We start from the raw sequence: 20,845 nt of genomic DNA on the forward strand, positions 1-20,845 counted from the left end.
TTGGGAGTGACACCTAATAATGTTTGGCAACTGTGGGCTAGAATTGGATTGCAAAGCAGTATATAAACTGAGAGATTTTCTATGTCTATCATTCAAATAGCAAGAGGCAATTGACTTGTGTCTTGTGTTGAATCCGGTACTGTATTAAATACATTGTATCAACTCTCCATCTAAGCGTTTAACTATTTTCTTGCATCCTGAATTCCTTGATACCAGAGAAACTCATCATAACACCTAGAGAGTCCCCTAAGCAAGATGGTCCTGGGGCTCTGTTCACAAACACAAACAGACCCCACAGAGCCCCAGGACAACAACAGCAACACAATTAGACCCAACCAAATCATAAGAAAACAAAAAGATAATTACTTGACACATTGGAAAGAATTTACCAAAAAACAGAGCAAACTGGAATGCTATTTGGCCCTAAACAGAGAGTACACAGTGGCAGAATACCTGACCACTGTGACTGATCCAAAATTAAGGAAAGCTTTGACTATGTACACTGGGACTATGTGGTCCTCTGTAGCTCAATTGATAGAGCATGGCGCTTGTAATGCCAGGGTAGTGGGTTCGATCCCCGGGAACACCCATACGTAAAAATTTATGCACACATGACTGTAAGTCGCTTTGGATAAAAGCGTCTGCTAAATGGCATATTATATCATATTATACAGACTCAGTGAGCATGGCCTTGCTATTGAAAGAGACCAGGCTCTCAAGAGAAAACAGGCTATGTGCACACTGCCCACAAAATGAGATGGAAACTGAGCTGCACTTCCTAACCTCCTGCCAAATGTATGACCATATTAGAGACACATAAATCCCTCAGATTACACAGACCCACAAAGAATTCCAAAAAACAAATCAAATTTTGATAATCTCCCATATTTATTGGGTGTAATACCAGTGCCATCACAGCAGCAAGATTTGTGACCTGTTGCCACAAGAAAGGGGCAACCAGTGAAGAACAAACACTTTTGTAAATACAACCCATATTTATTTTTCCTTTTGTACTTATTTGCACGTCGTTATAACACTGCACAACGCCATAATACGACATTTGAAATGTGTCTATTCCTTTGAAACTTGTGAGTGTAATGTTTACTGTTCATGTTTGATTGATTATTTCACTTTTGTTTATTATCTATTTCACTTGCTTTGGCAATGTAAACATATGTTGAATTGAAAGAGAGAGAGAGAGAGAGAGAGAGAGAGAGAGAGAGAGAGAGAGAGAGAGAGAGAGAGAGAGAGAGAGAGAGAGAGAGAGAGAGAGAGAGAGAGAGAGAGAGAGAGAGAGAGAGAGAGAGAGAGAGGGGGGGGGGAGAGAGAGGTTTGTCCTGAGAGGAACTCTTCTTGGAAGCACAAGAAACAACTGATTCATAAACCACTTTCCCAGGATCCTGGCCAAAAAACTGTTATTTTCTTGCTCACATTTAGCTTCCCTTTTTGTGCCTCATGCTGCTCTGCTGAACTTACACTTTAAAACGTTCTACACCATCTTCTCTGGGCATGCCTTTTTCATCTGGAAAACTGTAATATAGGCAACATAGAAAATGTAATTAAATAAAAACCCTGTTATCGCTTCAGTTGTCCTTTTTGAGCAAACAAATCTAATCATTGGAATTACTTTTTCAGAAAATATATAAGAAACTATTAACAAATCATGTTATAAGAACATTCATCAATATTTAATAAACATCTGCGTAAACATTTGTTTCCCTCACGTTGATGAGGTGAAGATGATAGTGAACATTCTCCCCTGGAGCTCTGGTCTAGACCCCCATGGTGATGGATGTCTGCCGGCCCCGTGGACCCTCCTGTATGGTCCCTGTGGATCCTGTGGAACCCCTGGCCTCAGCACTAGGGGCCCCTTTGGCCTTTGTCAACTTACTATAGCTGAAGGTGAGTCTTCAGATATGGGAACAAGGTTGATGGCAGGGGAGTTACTCCCAGTCATTCAAGACCTAAAGAAACATAAGAGCATGTCAACAACAACAGAACACCGGGACGGATGAGTATTTGGTCTTGAAATAACCAGCAGGTGATGAGATCCCAGGTATCCTTTACATCTCCAGAGCAGCTGGTTATAGCTCACTGGGCACTGCCATCAATTCAACGTCTATTCCACGTTGGTTCAACGTAATTTCATTGAAACAACATTGATTCAACCAGTATTCCCAGAAGGTGATCATTTACCATGGCAGTCTGAGCTCATTAAAAGCTGTTTACAGATTACTGGTTCATCCATGATGACCAGAGAGAGGAGATAAAGTACACTTCCATAACTATTTTGTAACTCAAGCAAACAAAACCTTGTTGGCAGAGTCAGGGGAACAGTCATAGGTGTGGTTGACCAGCTCCCATTTCAGAACCACGGACAGCTCAGATTTAACTTAGCGCCCTGAAACTATGCGTGCGTGAACTAGCATTAAAACTCGGACTGAAAAACGCCCATCATTCACCTTTTATGGTAACAACGATGCCCTTATTTTGCTGTATACTTTGGAAGTATTGGAATTAGGCCAAGAGTATCTAAAGGAAATAGCATTGGCGAACTTGATCAAATGTCTTTGCAGGTGTTGGCAGAATATTTCCTTTTGCAGTGACACCTCACTGGAGAGGGAGGGAGGGGGGGTATGACTAGTAAAATGCTTTATTTAGAGGGGAAGTGAATGAGGTTGTTCTTTCAAGAAGAATTAATCATTTAAACCCCTCAGCACAAGGAAACACAAACAACATTTGCAAACTAGTTGAACTATTAGTCATTCAGAAAATGCACTACAAAATTTGAACAAATAATTAAATGTAGTCTGATGAAAAATACATATTATATATGACTTGCCTCATGAAATGTTGATACTCCGAACTCAAGGTAAAGGTAGCCAGGTCGGCCTACACTCCATCCCAGTCAAGGCGTCGACCATCGGTCAGTGCGTCTGTCTGTCTGTCTGTATGTCAAGGCAGACGTGCTTGCTTATACTATCCCTTAGTCTGGTTGGTCACATGATGAGCAGGACATCACACCTGAGATTCATGCGAACCCAATACACACATTTACCTTTATGCAACTTTTAAACAGTGGCTGTCAGTGCCGTTTAAGATGAGAGATGACAATATATATTTTTATGAACATGGCCTTATTTCTATTACAGCATATTGGATGACTGTCATTCATATTCTATTCACCCAGCTCAATGTAACATCGATAGGTTTAGGCTAGTCATCGTTGTCATCATTTTAACACCATAGTCAACATAGTTACTAGAACTAACTTGTTAGTAAACACACTATAATCATGCAGTACAGTGTAGCCAGCAGCAAGTTTAGCAGTTACACCGGTGGGCCCCGGTGGCAATAAATGAATACAACCAAAAGCTTACCTTGACTTGGAAGAGTTCCAGTGTTGGATAGCCATAGCCAGCTAGCTAACATAGCATCCCTCTCTGTTTGAGCCAGGTGTTTGAGTAGGCTAAACTAGCTAGCTGTATTTGCAAGCTAAGTGAACGTGAAAGTTTAAAAGAATACAACCAAATATAGCTAGCTCTCTCTCTTGCTTCTCCTTAATTTTGGAAGAAATTAATTTGTTCAAAACTGTTCCATTTTTGTATTTCGCTCTCTTTGAGTCAACTATTCACCACATTTGATGCACTGCAGTGCTAGCTAGCTGTAGCTTATGCTTTCAGTACTAGCTTATTTCTCCTTTGATTGGGAGGACAACATGTCAGTTCATGCTGCAAGAGCTCTGCTAGGTTGGAGTATGTACTCCGGAAGTTATCATAATTACTGTGTAAATCTATGGAAGGGGGTCAGAACCACAAGCCTCCTAGGTTTTGTATTGAAGTCAATGTATCTAGATACACTTTTCGTGCAGACAGCATCAGATACATGGTCTACACATACTGAGATAGAGGGGCACTGTTTCGCTTGATACGATGCTTTAACTTTCGGCGTGCATGTCGGTGAAATAAATGATCTCAATATTTCAATATTTTATTTGGATGGGCAAGGTACGGTAGGGCGGGCCATGCCCGGCCCCCTAAGGGCGGCTCATAACGCCGACCCTGCATTCAGCAACTTTTATTTTTACTAGCAAATAGCACTGTAGCCTACCTAGTCTATTCTATACATCTGTTAACGAAATGGGCCACTATTCTAATAATTGCTCTCATGACTTGGATACATATTGGGATGAATTCATAAATAAATGTGTGCCATGTCATCAACATCCAAATCAGCGGATTCGACCAGGTGAGCTCGACATGCTGCAAAGATTATCTTTATTTGAAATCAAGTTTCGATGTTGCTACGTTTTTCCGTGTACAGCGCGCACTTGTAGTCTACAAACAAATCTTGTTTTCGACCAGGGTACGAATTTAGTCCAAACTGTGGCATGCATGATGATGGGGGAAGATCGGAACAACCGTATCGATCGTGTGCCGCACTGACCTTCAATAACGGGAGCTTCGTGAAATGCCAACCCTGTTCTAGCTGCCCTCCAATCCATCAAAAGCTGTCAGAATGCAACGCAACTACAGACACGCAATGCTGCGGAGCGAGGTGAGAGGAGAGCGCAAATTCTGTCTGGGATAGGGTAACTTAACATTTTGATAGGAAAAGAAAGGATGCCCGTTTGTTTTCAATCTGGTGCTTAAACTATGGGTTCTTGGTTGTCTGAGTAACATGTTTAACTGTAAACCCTATGTCTAGGGACCAGACAGGCTGTTGGAAAGGAGCCCTGAGTACCACGGTGAGTTTCATCTATGATGATGAAGCTGATTATGCTATTTAATTATGAGCATTTGTGTGGTAGTCTTTGTGAAGACCACTTTCAAATTTACCACGGCTGTTATTCTTCTGTAGACCCAAACTACATCAACAACAGTGACCCAGGGAAGCTATGTATTCACAAATGTTGTCAATTTTGGTCAATGTCTTCCCAATAGGGCAATGAGCAAACAAAACAAACGTATTAAATTAGGAATGACAGAGTTAATATGTTGACTTCACATCAATTTCAGACTCAACAGGTCCAACGGTCAACAACGTTGAGGGTCCAAGTGTCAACATCAAATCCCACCACAGCCAAACACATTGATCTGAGATTACATGGTGATTCACATGTCAACCATCAGACTGCATGTAAGTTACAACCCAACCCCCAAATCTGAGCCATTTTAAAAGTCATTTTAGAAGGTACTGAGTTTGATAATACCAGTTCTTCACCGTTCAAAAAGATGACTAAACTGCCTTTGTTAGGATACTGCTGAATATGTCTTTAACTACTCATTGCCACGGTCCTCTGTGTTCTTTCAGGGATAGTGCTTACTGTCATCTTCGTTTTTCTCTGTACTTGCATTTCTCTTATTCATCTATATTAAGAAGAGAAGGAGAAGATCAAGAGCCTTTTGCAGCAGAGGTGAGCAGAATGATGAGCATTAGGGAGAATTAAAAAAAAGTCAGACAGTCATGCTCATGACAGACCATCTGGTTTGACATGTTTGCTTAAAACCGCTTTAACTCTTCCATTTACTTTTTTCCTGTCCTGTTTTTGAATGGTTGTGGTTTGACACAGATAAGGAGAATACGCTGTGCTTCAAGGTCAGCCTTAAAGACTGCCTCCCATCAGACAATATCCTGTATACCAACCAACAGTCACGGAGCAGTAAGAGAGCAGAGGTTGCTCTCCTACAGTCAGAGACCAGGAGCCTAGAGGACCTTTTGAGTGAGTTATCAAGTGCTATTACTAATAGAACTACCAGTCTGCTGTTCATTGGTATTACTAGTACCTCTACATCACTACTGTTCCATAAGTTGCAAAAAGGCTCAAGGTTTTAGCACGCAACTCGATTTTCAGCACAAATCTCCCATTGACATTTTTGTGGTTCCACAAAATGGGTCCCTTTTGTGTCTCTTTTATATTTTAAGTAGGAATTGTGCCCCATTTTTAATTTTAAGCCTGTTATATTAAATTCAGTGCCCTTTAATATAGACCACATAGATAATTCAAGAAATCAGTTCTTTCAATTGATTAAAGACTTCAAACTATTCCTTTTAAAATAATTGTTTCAAAAGAAACAATGAACATCTAAAAATAAAATCATAGTGTAAAAGCAGGTGAGCTGGTTCTACTCTTTTTGGCAATTTTCTGGTGTTTTGAGGTGGAAAACGGAGTGGGTCGAGCATAACCAGTGGTGTAAAGTACTTAAGAAAAAAATACTTTAAAGTACTACTTAAGTAGTTTTGGGGGGTATTTGTACTTTAATATTTATGTTTTTGACAACTTTTACTTTTACTTCTCTACATTCCTAAAGAAAATAATCTACTTTTTACTCCAAAAAATTTCGCTGACACCCAAAAGTACTCGTTACATTTTGAATGCTTAGCAGGACAGAAAATGGTTGAAGTCTAGGTCCAAGAGGCTTCTAAACAGCTTCTACCCTCCCCTTGTCTCACCAGGTCCTGACCTCCAGTCGGCGCCACTGCAGACGGTTCTGGACAACTTGGATGTTCTAGAGGAGCTTGTGATTCTGCTGGACCCGGAGAGCCCTGGGGTGAAGAACACCAGCCACCTAACATCTCGCTTCTCCTTCCCCGCCACCTACACCTACTCCCTGAGGGACAGTAAGAGCCCCCTGAGGGCCGTGCTGGAGGGGGTCACCACCAAGCACCCAGAGTGGACTGTAGGCCACCTGGCCAGGCACCTGAGAGAGATGGACCGGAACGATGCAGTAGCAGTGCTCACCAAGCTCACCTTGCTTAAGGTTGTCTAGTCTGAGTGTGTTCTGTGTTGGGTCCGGAAAATATGTTAACCCCAGTGTCCCGGCCAAGTTCCCAACCTGGCCCTCACACAATCATGGCCACCTAATCATTATCATCTTATATCAAATGTATTATCACCATGATTCTATCACCAACCAATGATATTGCTGTATTTATACAGAAATTAATGTAATATCTGCATTTGTTGTTTAATTCACTTTTCAAATGACCAAGTCTGATTTGTTCAAACATCTTCACATCTTTATTAAGCAAATAACATTATAAATAAAAAAAGTGCATAGAAAAATTAAACGGGTTTAGAAATATGTATACAATTATTTACAAACTCAGGGTTTATTTGTACAAGGTAACAAAGACAAGTTCACACATATTTTCTAGTTTTTATGTATTTTACACTTTGTTATACTTTAAAATAACCCTACCATATAGAACATACAGCTTTCTGAACCAGTTCTGGGAGAGGTCGTCATGGTAACTTCAGGTTTCCAACTAGTGCTTTCAATGCTTCATCGAACACACAGGCCAGCTCTGCAGGACATTAAAACCAAGTTACTCTTATTATATTATCATCCTCTTTTTTGCATTAGTATTCTTTAACATCGTTCAGAACAACTGAGGTAGAATCCTGGCAAGAGGTTGGGGAGTGGAGTGGGCATAGAGAAACGTACTGCTCTGATTGATGTTCCCACATCCAGTTTTCAGCAGAAAAGGAAGCTAGGTTAAGGATAGTTGTATCCCTAAAGTCCAGATGCATCCTGTTATTGGCAAACTCTGCTAAGGGTGTTAGATGATTGACACATGGGAATACAGGCTCCATCTCACCGATTGGTCGCGCAGGCAGGCGGGCTTAAGATCTTCCTTACTGGGTATTAAAATTCCAAAAGGACAGTGCTCATTTCCTTTAGAATATTATCTTTAGCTTGAAGGGTTCTCTGTAGTACGCAGATGGGAAGAATAGCGTGGACTCGTATGCTTGATATTCTCCTGTTATAAGGCCTGCCGAATACTAAGGCCTGCTGTACTCTCTCCATGAAAATTCTACCAGAACAAAGAAATACAATAAAAAAAAACAATTAAAAAAAGACCTGCTTTAGAACAATGTCTTGTGTAAAGGCTGAAATGCAATACACAACTGTCCTCAAACATCAAGGTTAAAATAAAAGAAAGAAGAGGAAACGAGGGGAGGAAGATTTCCCACAAGACCACCACCATTTATACAAAGCACAGCTAGTTTCACCAGTCCAAAATCTGAACAGAAACATGAATAAATACAACTATTCTAGAGCTCAAGCAATCTCTTATTGTAAATATGTGAACAACAGTGTGTAGATTTGATTTCCTAATACGTCTGACTGAACTGACTGACAGCGTTGTCTAAAGTTGTACGACAGCAAACGTTAAGGTGCTGAGTGCATTCTCTCCCTGTCTAGGTTTTACACAAAGACATGATACTCTCTTAAAGCCATCCTACTGAGCAACTTACAGTAAAGTACTGGCCTAACACTATGCTTGAGATCTTCAGCGCACAGGGGTGCTGTCAGTCCACACAGTCAGGTATATATAGAGTTTATAATGCATCTCTTAGTGGTGTAACTTGGACAGTGTTCCACCCTTTGTGGATTGCAGAGAATGTCAAAGTCAGTACTTTGTTAACTCCACTGAATGTTGAAAAATAGGGAGTCTGGATGTTGTTAGTTCACTAAAGATGTGCAACTGTAGCGCAGCAAAGACGTAGGCCTAATATTATTGCAAAAGGAAATCAGCATTTGCCATGATAGTAATAAAATACATTTTAACATAAAAAAAGACACACTGAGGTTTCCAGCTAAACTCGTCACTCTTGGATTGGGTAGTGTTTGCTACATACAAAAATGGTGAAGGGAAAGTTCTTAAAGATATGATTTAGCTGCAGCAAACTCTCTTTAAGGGTGACACTAACCGTTATCTAACCGTTTAACTGAACATAATGGAGGTCCCTTCCCCAGTCTGTGTGAGAGGGGAGTGGAGAGTGGATAGAAAAATATGTATTATTTGCAGGGTCTCTGACCTTGGAGCCTCCAAACCTATGGCCCATCGTATCTTAATAGCACCATGGTTCTCTGAACAGTCAACGCAAAGCAAATATGTACAACCTGATGCATGATGAGCACTGTGAAATATAATTTCAAATAAATAAAACAATGATTAAAGGATCAAGTAAAGATGGAGATATGGCTAAGGGATCGACTAGAGAGGATGGAACCAACATGATTATGGGTGTCGAAATTAACCCCCCCCCCCCACACACACACAAAAAAAAAGATAAGGAATCACTCCAAGTCTAGCTTTTCTGGTCCACCCTTATTTCAACAGAAAGGGCTAGACGTTATGCATCAAGGAAAATACCTTCATGTAACATAGAACCAGCATAACCACAACAGATGTCTGCAGCGTTCAGTATCCTGTTCTCAAGAAAAAAAACACACTCTAACGGTAGCTACTTCCGCCCTCTCCTGTTGTGAACTTGCCAAACCTCTGGCAGATGCATATTGGTTAGGAGTCAATGTGAGCTTATGGATGCATGTCCCTGTGCGGCTCTCCTCTTCCCTCTTGCTTTCCATCTCCTGGTCCTGGTTCCTCTCCCAGTCTCGTCGTAGTGGCTCATCCTCTCATGTATTTTCTCCTCCCCACCTCCCAACCCAGTAAAACCTTAATTTAAGGCTTTTAACCTCTGTTGTTTTTTCCTGTTGCCTCTGGTCTCTCACCCCCCTCCCCTAGTGCCTTGTTCCCCCTGCAGGGACTGTGGCAGTCCCACGTCCTCCTCCTGCCCCTAGTTGAGAAAGCGTCTACATTTCCGGGCCCCGCAGTTGCAGTTGAGCTTGCTTGCTGGGTCTTCGATGGGAAACTTGTAGTCGTAGGTGAGCTCCTCGCCCCGGTAGATCTTGCGCAGGGCGAAGATGACGATGTGCTTCTGGCCCTCCACGTTGATGACGCGTGAGTAGCAGTTGGGCTCGCATGAGTGGTTGATGAAGCGCGCTGCATTGCCGTGCATGGTGGCGTCCACAACGTCAAAGTCATCGATACGGAACATGTAGCAGCCAATACCCTGTGGAGGAAGCAGGGAAAAGAGACAGGGGACTTAGTTTTAGTTTAAGGAACATGTATTATGTTGGTATCAATAATATTTATTCATTCATGCCCAGAATTAGTGGATCTTTAAAAAGTCCACCAACCAAGGTCTCGTTGGGACGAACCATAGGGTTTATGCTGTCTCCTCAACTACACTCTGAACTGATTGATCTCACCTTGCCATCGTAGTACTTCTCCCGCTTGTCTGTGAGCACTGAGCGAATGACGATGCCAGCATACTCGATGACCATCTCCTGAGCGTCGATGTTCCTCTTGCAGAACAGACCCCGCCCGTGGATAGCAGACCTACACCAGAGATCAGAGCGAGATGTCAGAAGAGGCTCAAGCATGAACAGAAGTTTCCATAGCTAATCTCCTTGGCTATTAAAAGGGTGCAAAGGATCAGATTTTTATCTGATCCTGAGTTAATGGAAATTCATGTTACTCATTTTGCAGCAGAATAACAGACTTCACTATGACGCTTCTTGAGGGGGACTTAAAAAGGGAGAAGCAGGAAATATAAACCATGCCTCTGTCCCTAGTTTGCTGTGACAGCTGTAGAGAACCACAGTGATGGCTTCCTGTCCAGACAGGCCACAACTGACCTATTGTGGGGTCAGTTGGCCCCCCACTGAGAAACACATGAGCTCTTTAGCCCAGAATCATGATCATAGTCACAGGCTCTGTCCATAGTATTGGCTTTGTCCTCAGCCCCTCAGGGGGGACCAGGACTAGTTGTGTGCTGACCTGTACACGCCAACAGCCTCCTTAGATGTCCTCTCCAGATGTCTGAAGCGCATGGCCATGGGGAGCTCCAAGCTAGTGGCACGTCTAGGAGAAAAGGGATAAGCAGAGAAGATGACGATGTGCTTCTGACCTTTCACGTTGAACTCGGAGACAAGTCTCTAAAGACTCAAAGCCACAAGAGGGTAGAACACATTTTTAACATTGCTTGTTAGGGGGAGGTAGTTACAGAAATGACAGAATGGTTTAGTCACAGCTATAAAACGATTGTGGAAACCTGTAGTTGTACAGCTGGTCCTTTGTTACTCATCAGTCTGAATGAATACATTGCTATGTTATGTCTACCAACTTATAAATGTATCATTTGTTGATGTGAAAGTTTTTTTTTTTAAAGGAATGTACAACAAGTTCTAAGAATATTCCGCTAGACAAGATATTTCATGGACTAGCTCCTGCAATATTTAAGCCAGTTTCCTTTTTTACGATGTTAGCATTTAGCTAGCTTCCTTTGTGATTACCAGCATACAATAACTCTGTAATCTAACCTTGTGGATTTGAGTGGGACTTCATCCTCCTCCTCATCGTAGGGGTTGATGTCAGGGAGCTGGCGGTGCTGGGAAGCCAGGAAGTTGAACATGTCGAAGGTGGACTTCCTGTAAAAGAAGACAGGAACAAGGTGTTACGTAAAATGTTACAGTATGCAGGCTTAACTTTCTTTATCATAGTTTTTTTTTGCCCAGCACTGGTGTAGAATTTGGGAGGTGCACATCACCCACACACTCTTCATATGTTAATGAATGGAGCAGCATAGACGTCATACAGGTCTTATTTCTAGCCTACTCCGACTGTGGAGGTGGAGATGATACTCACATAGAAACACAGCCAGACACAGACACATCCATTGTTCCTCTAAACCTAACAGCTGTCTACATTCAAAACAGATATTTCACCAATACTCCACACAGAGAGTCTAGCTTCCACTTTGAGGTTGAAAACCACCTACAGAGGGGAAAACCCAGATTCTCTAGAGATTTGCTAGACTTTAGTGGTATGGGTTGACCAACTGCAAGGTAAGGACAAAGTAATACCTGTTCCAACCATTAAACTTGTAGTTATTCACCAATTCTCTGAAATTTCCAAATGAATACATTTTTATTTATTAAACTTCTTCCAATCTACGACTCATGATACCTAGGAAGTATTGGTGAAATGTTTACAAGATATGTAAGATTAATCTATAAAACAACTCGAACTCAATTCCAGATTACATTCCAAAATAATGACTTTCCTTCTATTTCTATATTTAACTTCCAGGGCCCCTGTAGTGGACAGAACACCAGGACACTGACCTGAGGTAGACCTCGGAGCGGGCGCAGCCGGAGGGGTTGACAGGAAGGTCCTCCTCTTGACTGATCTGTTTAAAGAAGCGGAAGGGGTGGCTATGGCAGCGGCGGGCCCCCTGGAGCTGCTCCACCAGGAAGACCACCGTGTCGTGGAGCAGGCCCAGCATACGGGCACCTGTCATCCCAGAGAAGGACAGCTGCCTCAGCCTGGCCCCCGCCCGCGCCTCCTGGACACAGTCTATCACTGCCTTCCAGGCCACTGATGAGGGAAAGGAGAGGGAAGAGGAATGAAGAGAGAGAAGAGTAAGGTGTGAGTAACACAGGATAACACACACATTTAATAAATATGGATAATTGGCCTACATTTTCTACTAGATGGTTTATTACACAAGAGAAGTTCATTCTAGCCAAGTACGAGAACAAGTATATTTCAAAATCATATGTAGAAATAGTGGGTATTTGTGCAGAAATCATTGCCTTGAGTATTGGGTAACGTAATTATTTCTAAATGAACACTCTACAGAAGACAGACACATGAAGTCTATTTATTTGCTCTTCCCTCCCTGAAACCTCACCCTCTATGCTGTCTGCCTCCACACTGAAGCCGTCATCGCTTTTGATCTCGAAGCGGAGGTGGGGCTGGTCTCGGCTGGGGGGGCACTCATCGTCCTCGTCTGAGGGCAGCAGCTCATCATCTGAGCACGATACAGCACCTGACAGGATGGAAATACCTCAGGGTATTTTCAAATCAGGCAGACATGTTTCCAGAGTACAGGTATAAGAAGTATCAGTCATCATAATCCAAGTCATCGTCATACAGACATACTGTTCATACGGCACCATTACACATAAGTACCTGAGTATTTGTTCCAGTCAGTCAGGGCACTGCGGCCCACTGTGTCCCAGTTCTGTTGTTTACCCATGTCCCCCCCTAATCGAGGTATAGCCAGGCGGTCCCAAGGCCCTGGCCTGTGAGGAATACAACAAGAGAAAACACTGAAATCGACTGGATACAGGCTGTATATCACTTACTGTATCAGATACACACTTCGGTTAGGACAGAAATGCAGTGATGACAATTGGAGAGCATCCTGCAAACTAGGAGCTGTATTGTAGATTGTCATAACCGTCACCACTCATTTACCAATCTCAGTTATAACTTCAAAAAAGGTTACTATGCATGACCTGCTCTTTATAGTTACTGACCTCTACATAGCCTATTGACAGTTCTATTTCAGGAGTAAAACGCCTTGTTCCATGTGCCATATCATACTATAGGTTATGTGTTATACTAGTAGGGAGTGGTAGAGTTAAGCATAAGGTTAAAAATAGCCAGACGTGATCTTATTGACACTAAGGAGATGAGGCCCACACTGGAAACATGAGTGACGTGCCAATAGTGGAAAAACATTTTTCTATATGATTCTGGCCTTTAGCATAGTTGCAGATGTAGCAAGTTAAACATTTTTTATAAACAAAAAGGAACACTACAAGAGACTCACTGGCCATTAAACATAAAGGCATGACTATTCTTGTATTATTCATTGAAGATATTATTTGTACATTTTGTCTCATTACTCATTTCATTAGATCACTGCCCTGATAAGTTCCAAAAGACTAACCTTGTGCTTTCACAGTCACTCAAGTACTCCTCCTTTAGCTTGTCCAGGTCAAACACACCTTTCACCGTTGGGGTTTTAATGCGAACACCCCCGGCCCTGCTGGAGACAGCAGCAAAGCTGTCTTTGGGTACCGGCAGGTCTTCCTTAGCACTAGGGGGCTCTGGCTCTAGGAAGTCTGTCTTGGACTTCTTTGTGGCACCAATGCGATCTGAAAGGGACGAGACCCTCTTCATACGGACATGGGTGCGAGGAGGGCGGGGTGCTAAAACAGGCGTTGTGGTGGCTGCAGGCTCGGGTTCGATGAGTAGTCCTGGGGGCAGGACCACAGATTTCAGGGAAGGGTTGTTACGGAATGTGGAGGGACTCAGTATGCGGGGACCGGTCCGGTTGGGGGTGTAGTTACTGGCCATGGCTTGGTTGATGATGGCTTGGGCGCTCTCAGTGTTGGTCATGGAGGAACTCCCTTCATGACCAGCAAACTCAAACAGGTCTGCAGCCTTGTCAGACTTCTTTCTCCTAGAAGTTGAGGAAGGTTCTTTCTTCTTCCTGGGTTTCTTCATCCCTGGTATAGCTCCATCTGCGCTTGCGTTCTTCCTGGGTTTCTTGGCCACAGTTGCTGCCACTGTCCCATTGCTGTTATGAGTGAGCAGTTGAGTGATGGTAGCTGGGTTCTGAACCACAGGCGTGGCCATCCTAGGGACATGGGTTGGCATGGCAGTCCCTGGAGCTGGGGTGGACATTGTACCAGCTGCTGCCAAGGTGGCAGACAGGGCATTGCTCTGAAGAAGGCTGGCTATCTGAGTGACACAGTTATAGGAGGGAGAGCTCTGACTGGGCAGCTGGAAGGTGTTGCTCTCTGGGTTCTTCACAAAGATCTGGCCCAGGCGGTTCACCAGCAGAACGTGAGGTGTAGGGTCCACGTTGGGACCACCCACTTCCTTCACAGTAAGGATAGCGTGGCCAGGTAGTCCCTGAGGTAACAGCGGCTGTTGGGGCTCCAGTGGAGGCCTGGGGGTGGAGAAGTTGATGGAGATGGTGTGTCCCGTGGTAGCTTCCTTCTGCAGAGACGTGGAGCTGTATCCGTTAATCATCACAGGGGCAGAGGAGGGCTGAAGCGAAGAGAGCATGGGGTGACACTGGGTGGATAGAGCATCGGAGAGAGAGCATATGGAGGGAGAGGATGATACAATGGTAATTGCTGTGGAGACCATGGCCTGGGATTGTGTGGAGAATATAGGCAGAGAGACTGATCCATAAGATGGGAGACTGACACTTGATGTTGCAGACAAAATGGGATCAATTTGAGAGGACAAATTTGAGGACAAATGTGGAAGGGCACTGCCTGGAATAGGTGCTGACAATTTGGTACAAAAGGTCTCCATGGGCGGCAAGACTGTTGACCCTTGGGAGGATGTCAGGGGTTGTAGCGAGATGCTAATGAGAGGTGGCCTTGAAGGGTGAAAGCCAGGCAAAGAGGACTGCACAGAGGGACTCATTTGCAAAGGGTCCGTCGGGGCTACGCTGGGGTTAGGGAAGTCCGAGGAGATAAGAGAAGAGGGCTGAAGAAGCTCCAACAGGGTGCCCTGACTACTGCTCAATGAGGGATCTCCTGAACTCTCTGTCAAGTGGTTCATGTAAATGGCAGATCCATCTGTGGGTGATACAAAGTGGCCGCTGTTAGAATCCAAGAAGAGGTCTTTTGGGTCTTGAGGGTGATGGGTTTCCATGGGAGCATCAACCTGTACAGGGACCAGCTCAGTGAAACAGGTGCTGGGGGAGGGAGGATCACACCTTTCAAGAACAAGTGGAGCCCCAGGGGCAAAGTCTAGACCGGAACCTTGGAATAAATCCTCTGGGTAGACCGTATCAGGCACCTTAGTCTGGACAAAGTCCGGCAGAGTTCCTTGAAGAGGTGCAATCGACACTGTTTCCTGGGCTTCTAAGGAGGGGATTGAGTTCTGTTGTTCTAGAGGAGTTGGGAAGGTGTATAACCGCAGGGGAGTAGTACTCATATCAGCAGGGCTGTATGTTGTGGATGGGTCCACTGCAGCTGGTCTTGGAGCTTCTGGTGAGATCTCAGTTGGCGCAAGGGTCACACTGTCCAATTCAGTCCCATCTAGTTGTGTGGCATTAAAGGCTTTAGATGGATCCTGGGGTATATACGCTGGGGGAGGTTTGGTAGCGGGGAGGACAACACTGGTTGTAGACTCGGGAGGGTTGCTAAGGGGTGACTGATCTGGGACAGGGATTCCAGAGTCTGCACGTAGACCATTTGTTGTCGTTTCTACTTCAGGCGGAACCTCTTGCGTTTGAGCTGGTTTCTGGGCTTGACTGCCACTCTTCAGTTTCTGAGCCCCGCCAGTGGTTGTCACGCTGGCATCACTCTCCGTCCCATCGTCCACGCCGTCCAGCTGAGGGATAGATCTTGAGGAAGGAGAGGCAGGAGCCTGGGGTGGGTCCCTGGCACCTGTGCGACTGACCACAGTGCGCGAGAAGTCAAAATAGTGCTCCATGTCCTCATCGGAGGAAGTGTTCCCCCAGTCTTGCCTGGCGGACTCAGCTGAGCGGGTCAGGGCTGTACGTGTCTTCCTCTTGCGAACCTCTTGCTCCCAGAACTCCTCTTGGTTGTCGTCGCCCTCCACGTCTATCTGGGCGCCACAGTTCATGGCTACTCCCTCATTCACTAGCGTCTCCTCAATCTCAAGCTCCGTCTTCAACTCGGAGCCCATGGCCACGTCAGAGTCCTCGTGAAATGGTGTGAAAGAGCCCCTAAGTGGTGAGGTGCTGTTAGGTGCAGGGTTATCCTCCGGTTCTGGTGAGGCCAGGAAGTTGTGTGGCACCTCCACTGAGTCGGACTGGTTCAGGTCAAAAGACAGCCTGGGTCTAGGGGAGTGCTGGATGGTTGGGGAGAGGGACAGGCCAGGGGAAGGGAAGCTGCCCACACTGTCTTCCCACGGGGGCTGGGGAAAGAGTCCTGAGGTAGAGTGAGTCATGTTCCCAGGGCATCGGGCAGAGGAAGCACTTCGACCTCCGACAGGGCGGGCAGAGAGAGAGGTCAGCAGAATATCAGTAGCACCGAGGGGAAACAGCGGATAGGTGGGCACAGAGGCCTTGGGGTGCATGGAGCCCCCAGTGCGGAGGGTGATTAGTCCAGGTCCAGTGGGAGAGCCCAGGGTTGGGGAGGACATGTCCCTGCGGGTTTGGGAGTGGGGGCTGTGGCGACGGGGCCTGCGCGTCTCCTCCAGGTCACTGATGGTCAGGATGTGGTGGGGTTTGGACTTGGTAGCTCCTGCGGAGGAAAAACAGAGAGCAGTGAGACAACTGAACGGACATACAAACAATCAATGCTTTATGAGTAATATCTATAAATCACTCAAAACCTGACAATTTAGAGTCCTAACAATGTTTATTTTTTAAAACCCAAAGACGTTCTAGAAAACAACATCAGCCAACCACGGAATAGTTACCTGGGGAGGGCAGAGGCCGGAACAGTCCTCCAGCTGGTCTCCTGATTTTGGGCCTTGCCCCTTGGTCAGATTTAGGGAGTGGAGCCAAGAAGCTTGGAGTAGTGGGTCGGGAATGTGCCACGTCAACCTCTTGGGCATCAGATTCTAGAGGTGAAGAAACAATAACAACTCTGTTTCCTATGCCACGGCTAAGTCTTGCCAATATCCACTTTGCCATGTTAGAAAGCCAACAGTCACACATTCACATTTTATACTGAACAAAAATATAAAACGCAACATTCAACAATTTCAAAGATTTTATAGAGTGACAGTTCATAAGGAAATCAGTCAATTTAAATAAATTCATTAGGCACTAATCTATGGATTACAGATATGCATATTTTGGTCACATATTTTGGTCACTTAAAAAAAGGTAGGGGCGTGGATCAGAAAACCAGTCAGTATCTGGTTGACCATTATTTTTGCAACACATCTCCTTCGCATAGAGTTGATCAAGCTGTTGATTGTGGCTTGTGGAATGTTGTCCCACTCCTCTTCAACGGCTGTGCAAAGTTGCTGGATATTGGCGGGAACTGAAACACGCTGTAGTACACGTCAACCCAGAGCATCCCAAACATGCTCAATGGGTGACATGTCTGGTGAGTATGCAGGCCATGGAAGAACTGGGACATTTTCAGCTTCCAGGAATTGTGTACAGATCCTTGCGACATGGGGCTGTGCATTATGCTGAAACATGAGGGGATGGCGGCGGATGAATGGCACGACAATGGGCCTCAGGATCGCGTCACGGTATCTCTGTGCATTCAAATAGCAATTGTGTTCGATGTCCGTAGCTTATGCCTGCCCATAACATAACCTCATGCCACCATGGGGAACTCTGTTCACAACGTTGACATCAGCAAACCGCTCGCCCACACAACGCCATACACGCGGTCTGCAGTTGTGAGGTCGGTTGGACGTACTGCCAAATTCTCTAAAACGACTTTGGAGGCAGCTTATGGTAGAGAAATGAACATTCAATTTTCTGGCAACATGTCTGGTGTACATTCCTGCAGTCAGCATGCCAATTGCGCACTCCCTCAAAACTTGAGACATCTGTGGTATTGTGTTGTGTGATAAAACTGCACATTTTAGAGTTGCCTTTTATTGTCCCCAACACAAGGTGCACCTGTGTAATGATTCTGCTGTTTATGCAGCTTCTTGATATGCCACACCTGTCAGGTGAATGGATTATCTTGGGAAAGGAGAAATGCTCACTAATAGGGACGTAAACAAATTTGTGCACAGAATTTGAGCGAAATAAGCTTTTGAGCATACGGAACATTTGTATGATCTTTTATTTCAGCTCATGAAACATGGGACCAACACATTACATGTTGCGCTTATACTTTTGTTCAGTGTAGTAGCGAGGGTTTGATGCAGTGTTGTGTTACCAGGACTCTCACCTGACTGGGGGCAGGGGCTGTGTGCTATAGTGCTATTCTCTCCATTGTCTGGCATCTCTTCAGCAGGTTTCTCAGGGACCGGCGGTCGGACCTCACGTATCGTACACGTGTATTTGCATCGCCGCAGTGGGTTCACCGTGCTCCAGTACCAGCGAGAACACCTGGGGAGAGAGGAGGAGTTCAAATAAAGGAAGTCATACAAAACCAAGTCTAAACATGCCAATTTGTTTCATTATTAATTATGAATTGCTGCTACTTACTGGTAACCCACTGGGAAAAGTTTTCCTTGCTTTGCAGACAGCTCAGTCAGCATACCTAGCTTTTCAATCTGCAAAGAGCCTGAATTCAGAAAAGAGCAATGATTAGATATGCATAACCCATGACCAGTCCTGTGTCCACTGTACTGTGATACCTGTACTCAAGTGAGCTACAAATTACAATGTAATGTGTCGAGAAAACATACCAATCATCAAATTGATGTTTTCTGGCTCCAGTCCGGTCAAGAACTTCCTGCGAAGACTGATCCCATCAAAGTCCACGTACATCCTCCGATTCACCTCAAACCCTTGGCCAGTGATCATCTGCAATGGAACAAGAACAATGCACACGTGTGAGGAAACTCATTCAAGATTTTTTAAAACATAACAGTCCCACTACCTGAGTAGTCCCAGGACTTTACCTTGCCACTGATGAGGTCTCTGTGTTTGTAGCAGTAGACCTTCTTGTCGTCCTGGAATACACAGTTGCGGGAGCGGGCACACATGAAGTGGTAGTTGCTCTGGCAGGAGGTCAGACAGCAGCCCACTGTGGCACCTGTATGGTTACAGCGCTCACAGCGCTGAGGGGACAAGAGACACAGACAGGTTAGATCAGTCCAGGAGGAGAGAATAGGTCTGGATAATGAGTTTGAGAGAGATGATGGACATTGGACAATGATACACAAACTACAGCTGCTGAAAAAACAAGAATGTCACTGCACAAATAAAGTGAAGCCTCACCATGAAGCGCCCCCTAGCGACGGCACTGTGCACGTGCATCAGAGAGCCATTGTCCTCCTCGAACACCTCTGCGGACCACATGGAGCAGTTGATGTGAGCCCATTCGTTCTGGCCCAGGTACAGCAGCCTGCCCGCCTCCTGAGGGACACACGGAGGAGGTTAGAAATACAGGCCTGGTGGGTTACCTACTGTGTGGATTTGTTGACTTAATTTCCTGTGAGTCAAGGGCTGTTATGTTGAACAAGGGTATGAAGGCTTAGTGCTCTGAAGTCAGAGCACGGTTTGTGTTTCTTTCCACCATGCTGTGATTCCTTAAGTCACTTTTTAGAAGGTCTTCTCAGAAGTGTTCTGAAACCTAGTTTCATTCTTACTCACATTGGACTTAGCGTCTCCATACTTTTGGCACAGTGAGCATTGCCTCCCGTCGTCCTTGGACCACCCTGTGTCTAGGTCAGCCTTGGACAGCCGTCCCTCAGACTTGGATGGCCGTCCCTCAGACTTTGACTGTCGTCCAGCCCTTCCCCTTTTCCCTGAGGGACAAACGCCAGACATCACACCAAAACCAGAACAATCCCCTTAGGAAATTGGTCGATTCAATATTTGCTTTCTCATTGTTTTTCCTCCCCTCAGTTGTGGGAAGTACCTTTGAGTTTATTAAGCCTGAAAGCCCTGTTTTTCCTGAAGTGGAGGCCCCTGGTTGGCTCTGTGGTCAGTGGGGTGGTGGGGTGAGGCACCTCTTCTTGTTTCACCTCCAGGCGTGGTACGTTCTCCGTCTGCAGGGTCCCCAGAGGGGCCCTGGACCGTAGCTCCTCCCTCTCATGCCACTGGGCGTACACATGCTCAGTGGTGGGGGGCTGAACCGCATGGGACAGCATCCCACTGCAATGGGAAAGGGAATGGATGGAGGAATGGAGGGGTGAGGAGATGAAAGAAGAGGAAGTCAAGTCATGTGTTAGAGTCATGCTGTGCCAAATTCCAACTTGAGTTATGAGCACGTAACTCAAATTTGGATGATTTAGGCAAACATCTGAGTTACATGTGCACACAGTTACACTCAAGTTAGGATTTGACTAGAAGAGTATACAACAGACAGTGGCTCACATCTAGCTGATTATGGATTACACTCATTTACATTAACAAACAATTCATGTTTATGAATCAATCTTTTCCCCAAGAAGAAAAGTCACTACTCTGTGTCCTCCGTCGCAGAGAAGGAAGGATGTGAACTGGGAATGTGTGGGAGAGGAGGGGGACTGTCCTGGTTTTAACATAAAGAATAATAAAATAATTATAAGACTAACTTCTGTAACTTCCTGTCAAACTGGATTTTAATTACTG

The 20,845-nt window shown here is 44.9% G+C and overlaps 2 protein-coding genes across 4 annotated transcripts in view; one reads left to right on the forward strand and one right to left on the reverse strand.

Moving 5' to 3' along the window:
• Window positions 1-3,830: 3,830 nt before the first annotated feature.
• On the forward strand, window positions 3,831-7,071 carry LOC121586120 (IGF-like family receptor 1). Its single transcript, XM_041902614.2, is given in 8 exon segments — window positions 3,831-4,248; window positions 4,365-4,557; window positions 4,708-4,747; window positions 5,019-5,139; window positions 5,314-5,339; window positions 5,341-5,416; window positions 5,573-5,722; window positions 6,457-7,071. Coding segments are annotated over 8 exon segments (1,029 nt in total). The 5' UTR covers window positions 3,831-4,139; the 3' UTR covers window positions 6,771-7,071.
• Window positions 7,072-8,998: 1,927 nt separating this feature from the next.
• LOC121585346 (histone-lysine N-methyltransferase 2A) overlaps window positions 8,999-20,845 on the reverse strand; it is a 57,659-nt gene continuing 45,812 nt past the window's right edge. For all 3 annotated transcript variants that reach the window (XM_045213311.1, XM_045213310.1, XM_045213309.1), the window contains exons 19-34: window positions 20,151-20,386; window positions 19,883-20,037; window positions 19,508-19,645; window positions 19,189-19,347; window positions 18,973-19,090; window positions 18,770-18,848; window positions 18,510-18,670; window positions 17,065-17,208; window positions 13,598-16,886; window positions 12,832-12,944; window positions 12,551-12,688; window positions 11,982-12,234; window positions 11,178-11,285; window positions 10,636-10,719; window positions 10,065-10,194; window positions 8,999-9,865 (exon numbers count right to left, since the gene is read on the reverse strand). In XM_045213311.1, the coding sequence (XP_045069246.1) occupies window positions 9,590-9,865; window positions 10,065-10,194; window positions 10,636-10,719; window positions 11,178-11,285; window positions 11,982-12,234; window positions 12,551-12,688; window positions 12,832-12,944; window positions 13,598-16,886; window positions 17,065-17,208; window positions 18,510-18,670; window positions 18,770-18,848; window positions 18,973-19,090; window positions 19,189-19,347; window positions 19,508-19,645; window positions 19,883-20,037; window positions 20,151-20,386 (5,581 nt within the window). In that variant the 3' untranslated portion in view covers window positions 8,999-9,589. The remainder of the gene's footprint in view (window positions 9,866-10,064; window positions 10,195-10,635; window positions 10,720-11,177; window positions 11,286-11,981; window positions 12,235-12,550; window positions 12,689-12,831; window positions 12,945-13,597; window positions 16,887-17,064; window positions 17,209-18,509; window positions 18,671-18,769; window positions 18,849-18,972; window positions 19,091-19,188; window positions 19,348-19,507; window positions 19,646-19,882; window positions 20,038-20,150; window positions 20,387-20,845) is intronic.

Source organism: Coregonus clupeaformis, unplaced genomic scaffold (genome assembly GCF_020615455.1).
Source record: "Coregonus clupeaformis isolate EN_2021a unplaced genomic scaffold, ASM2061545v1 scaf0096, whole genome shotgun sequence".
Lineage (NCBI taxonomy): Eukaryota > Metazoa > Chordata > Actinopteri > Salmoniformes > Salmonidae > Coregonus > Coregonus clupeaformis.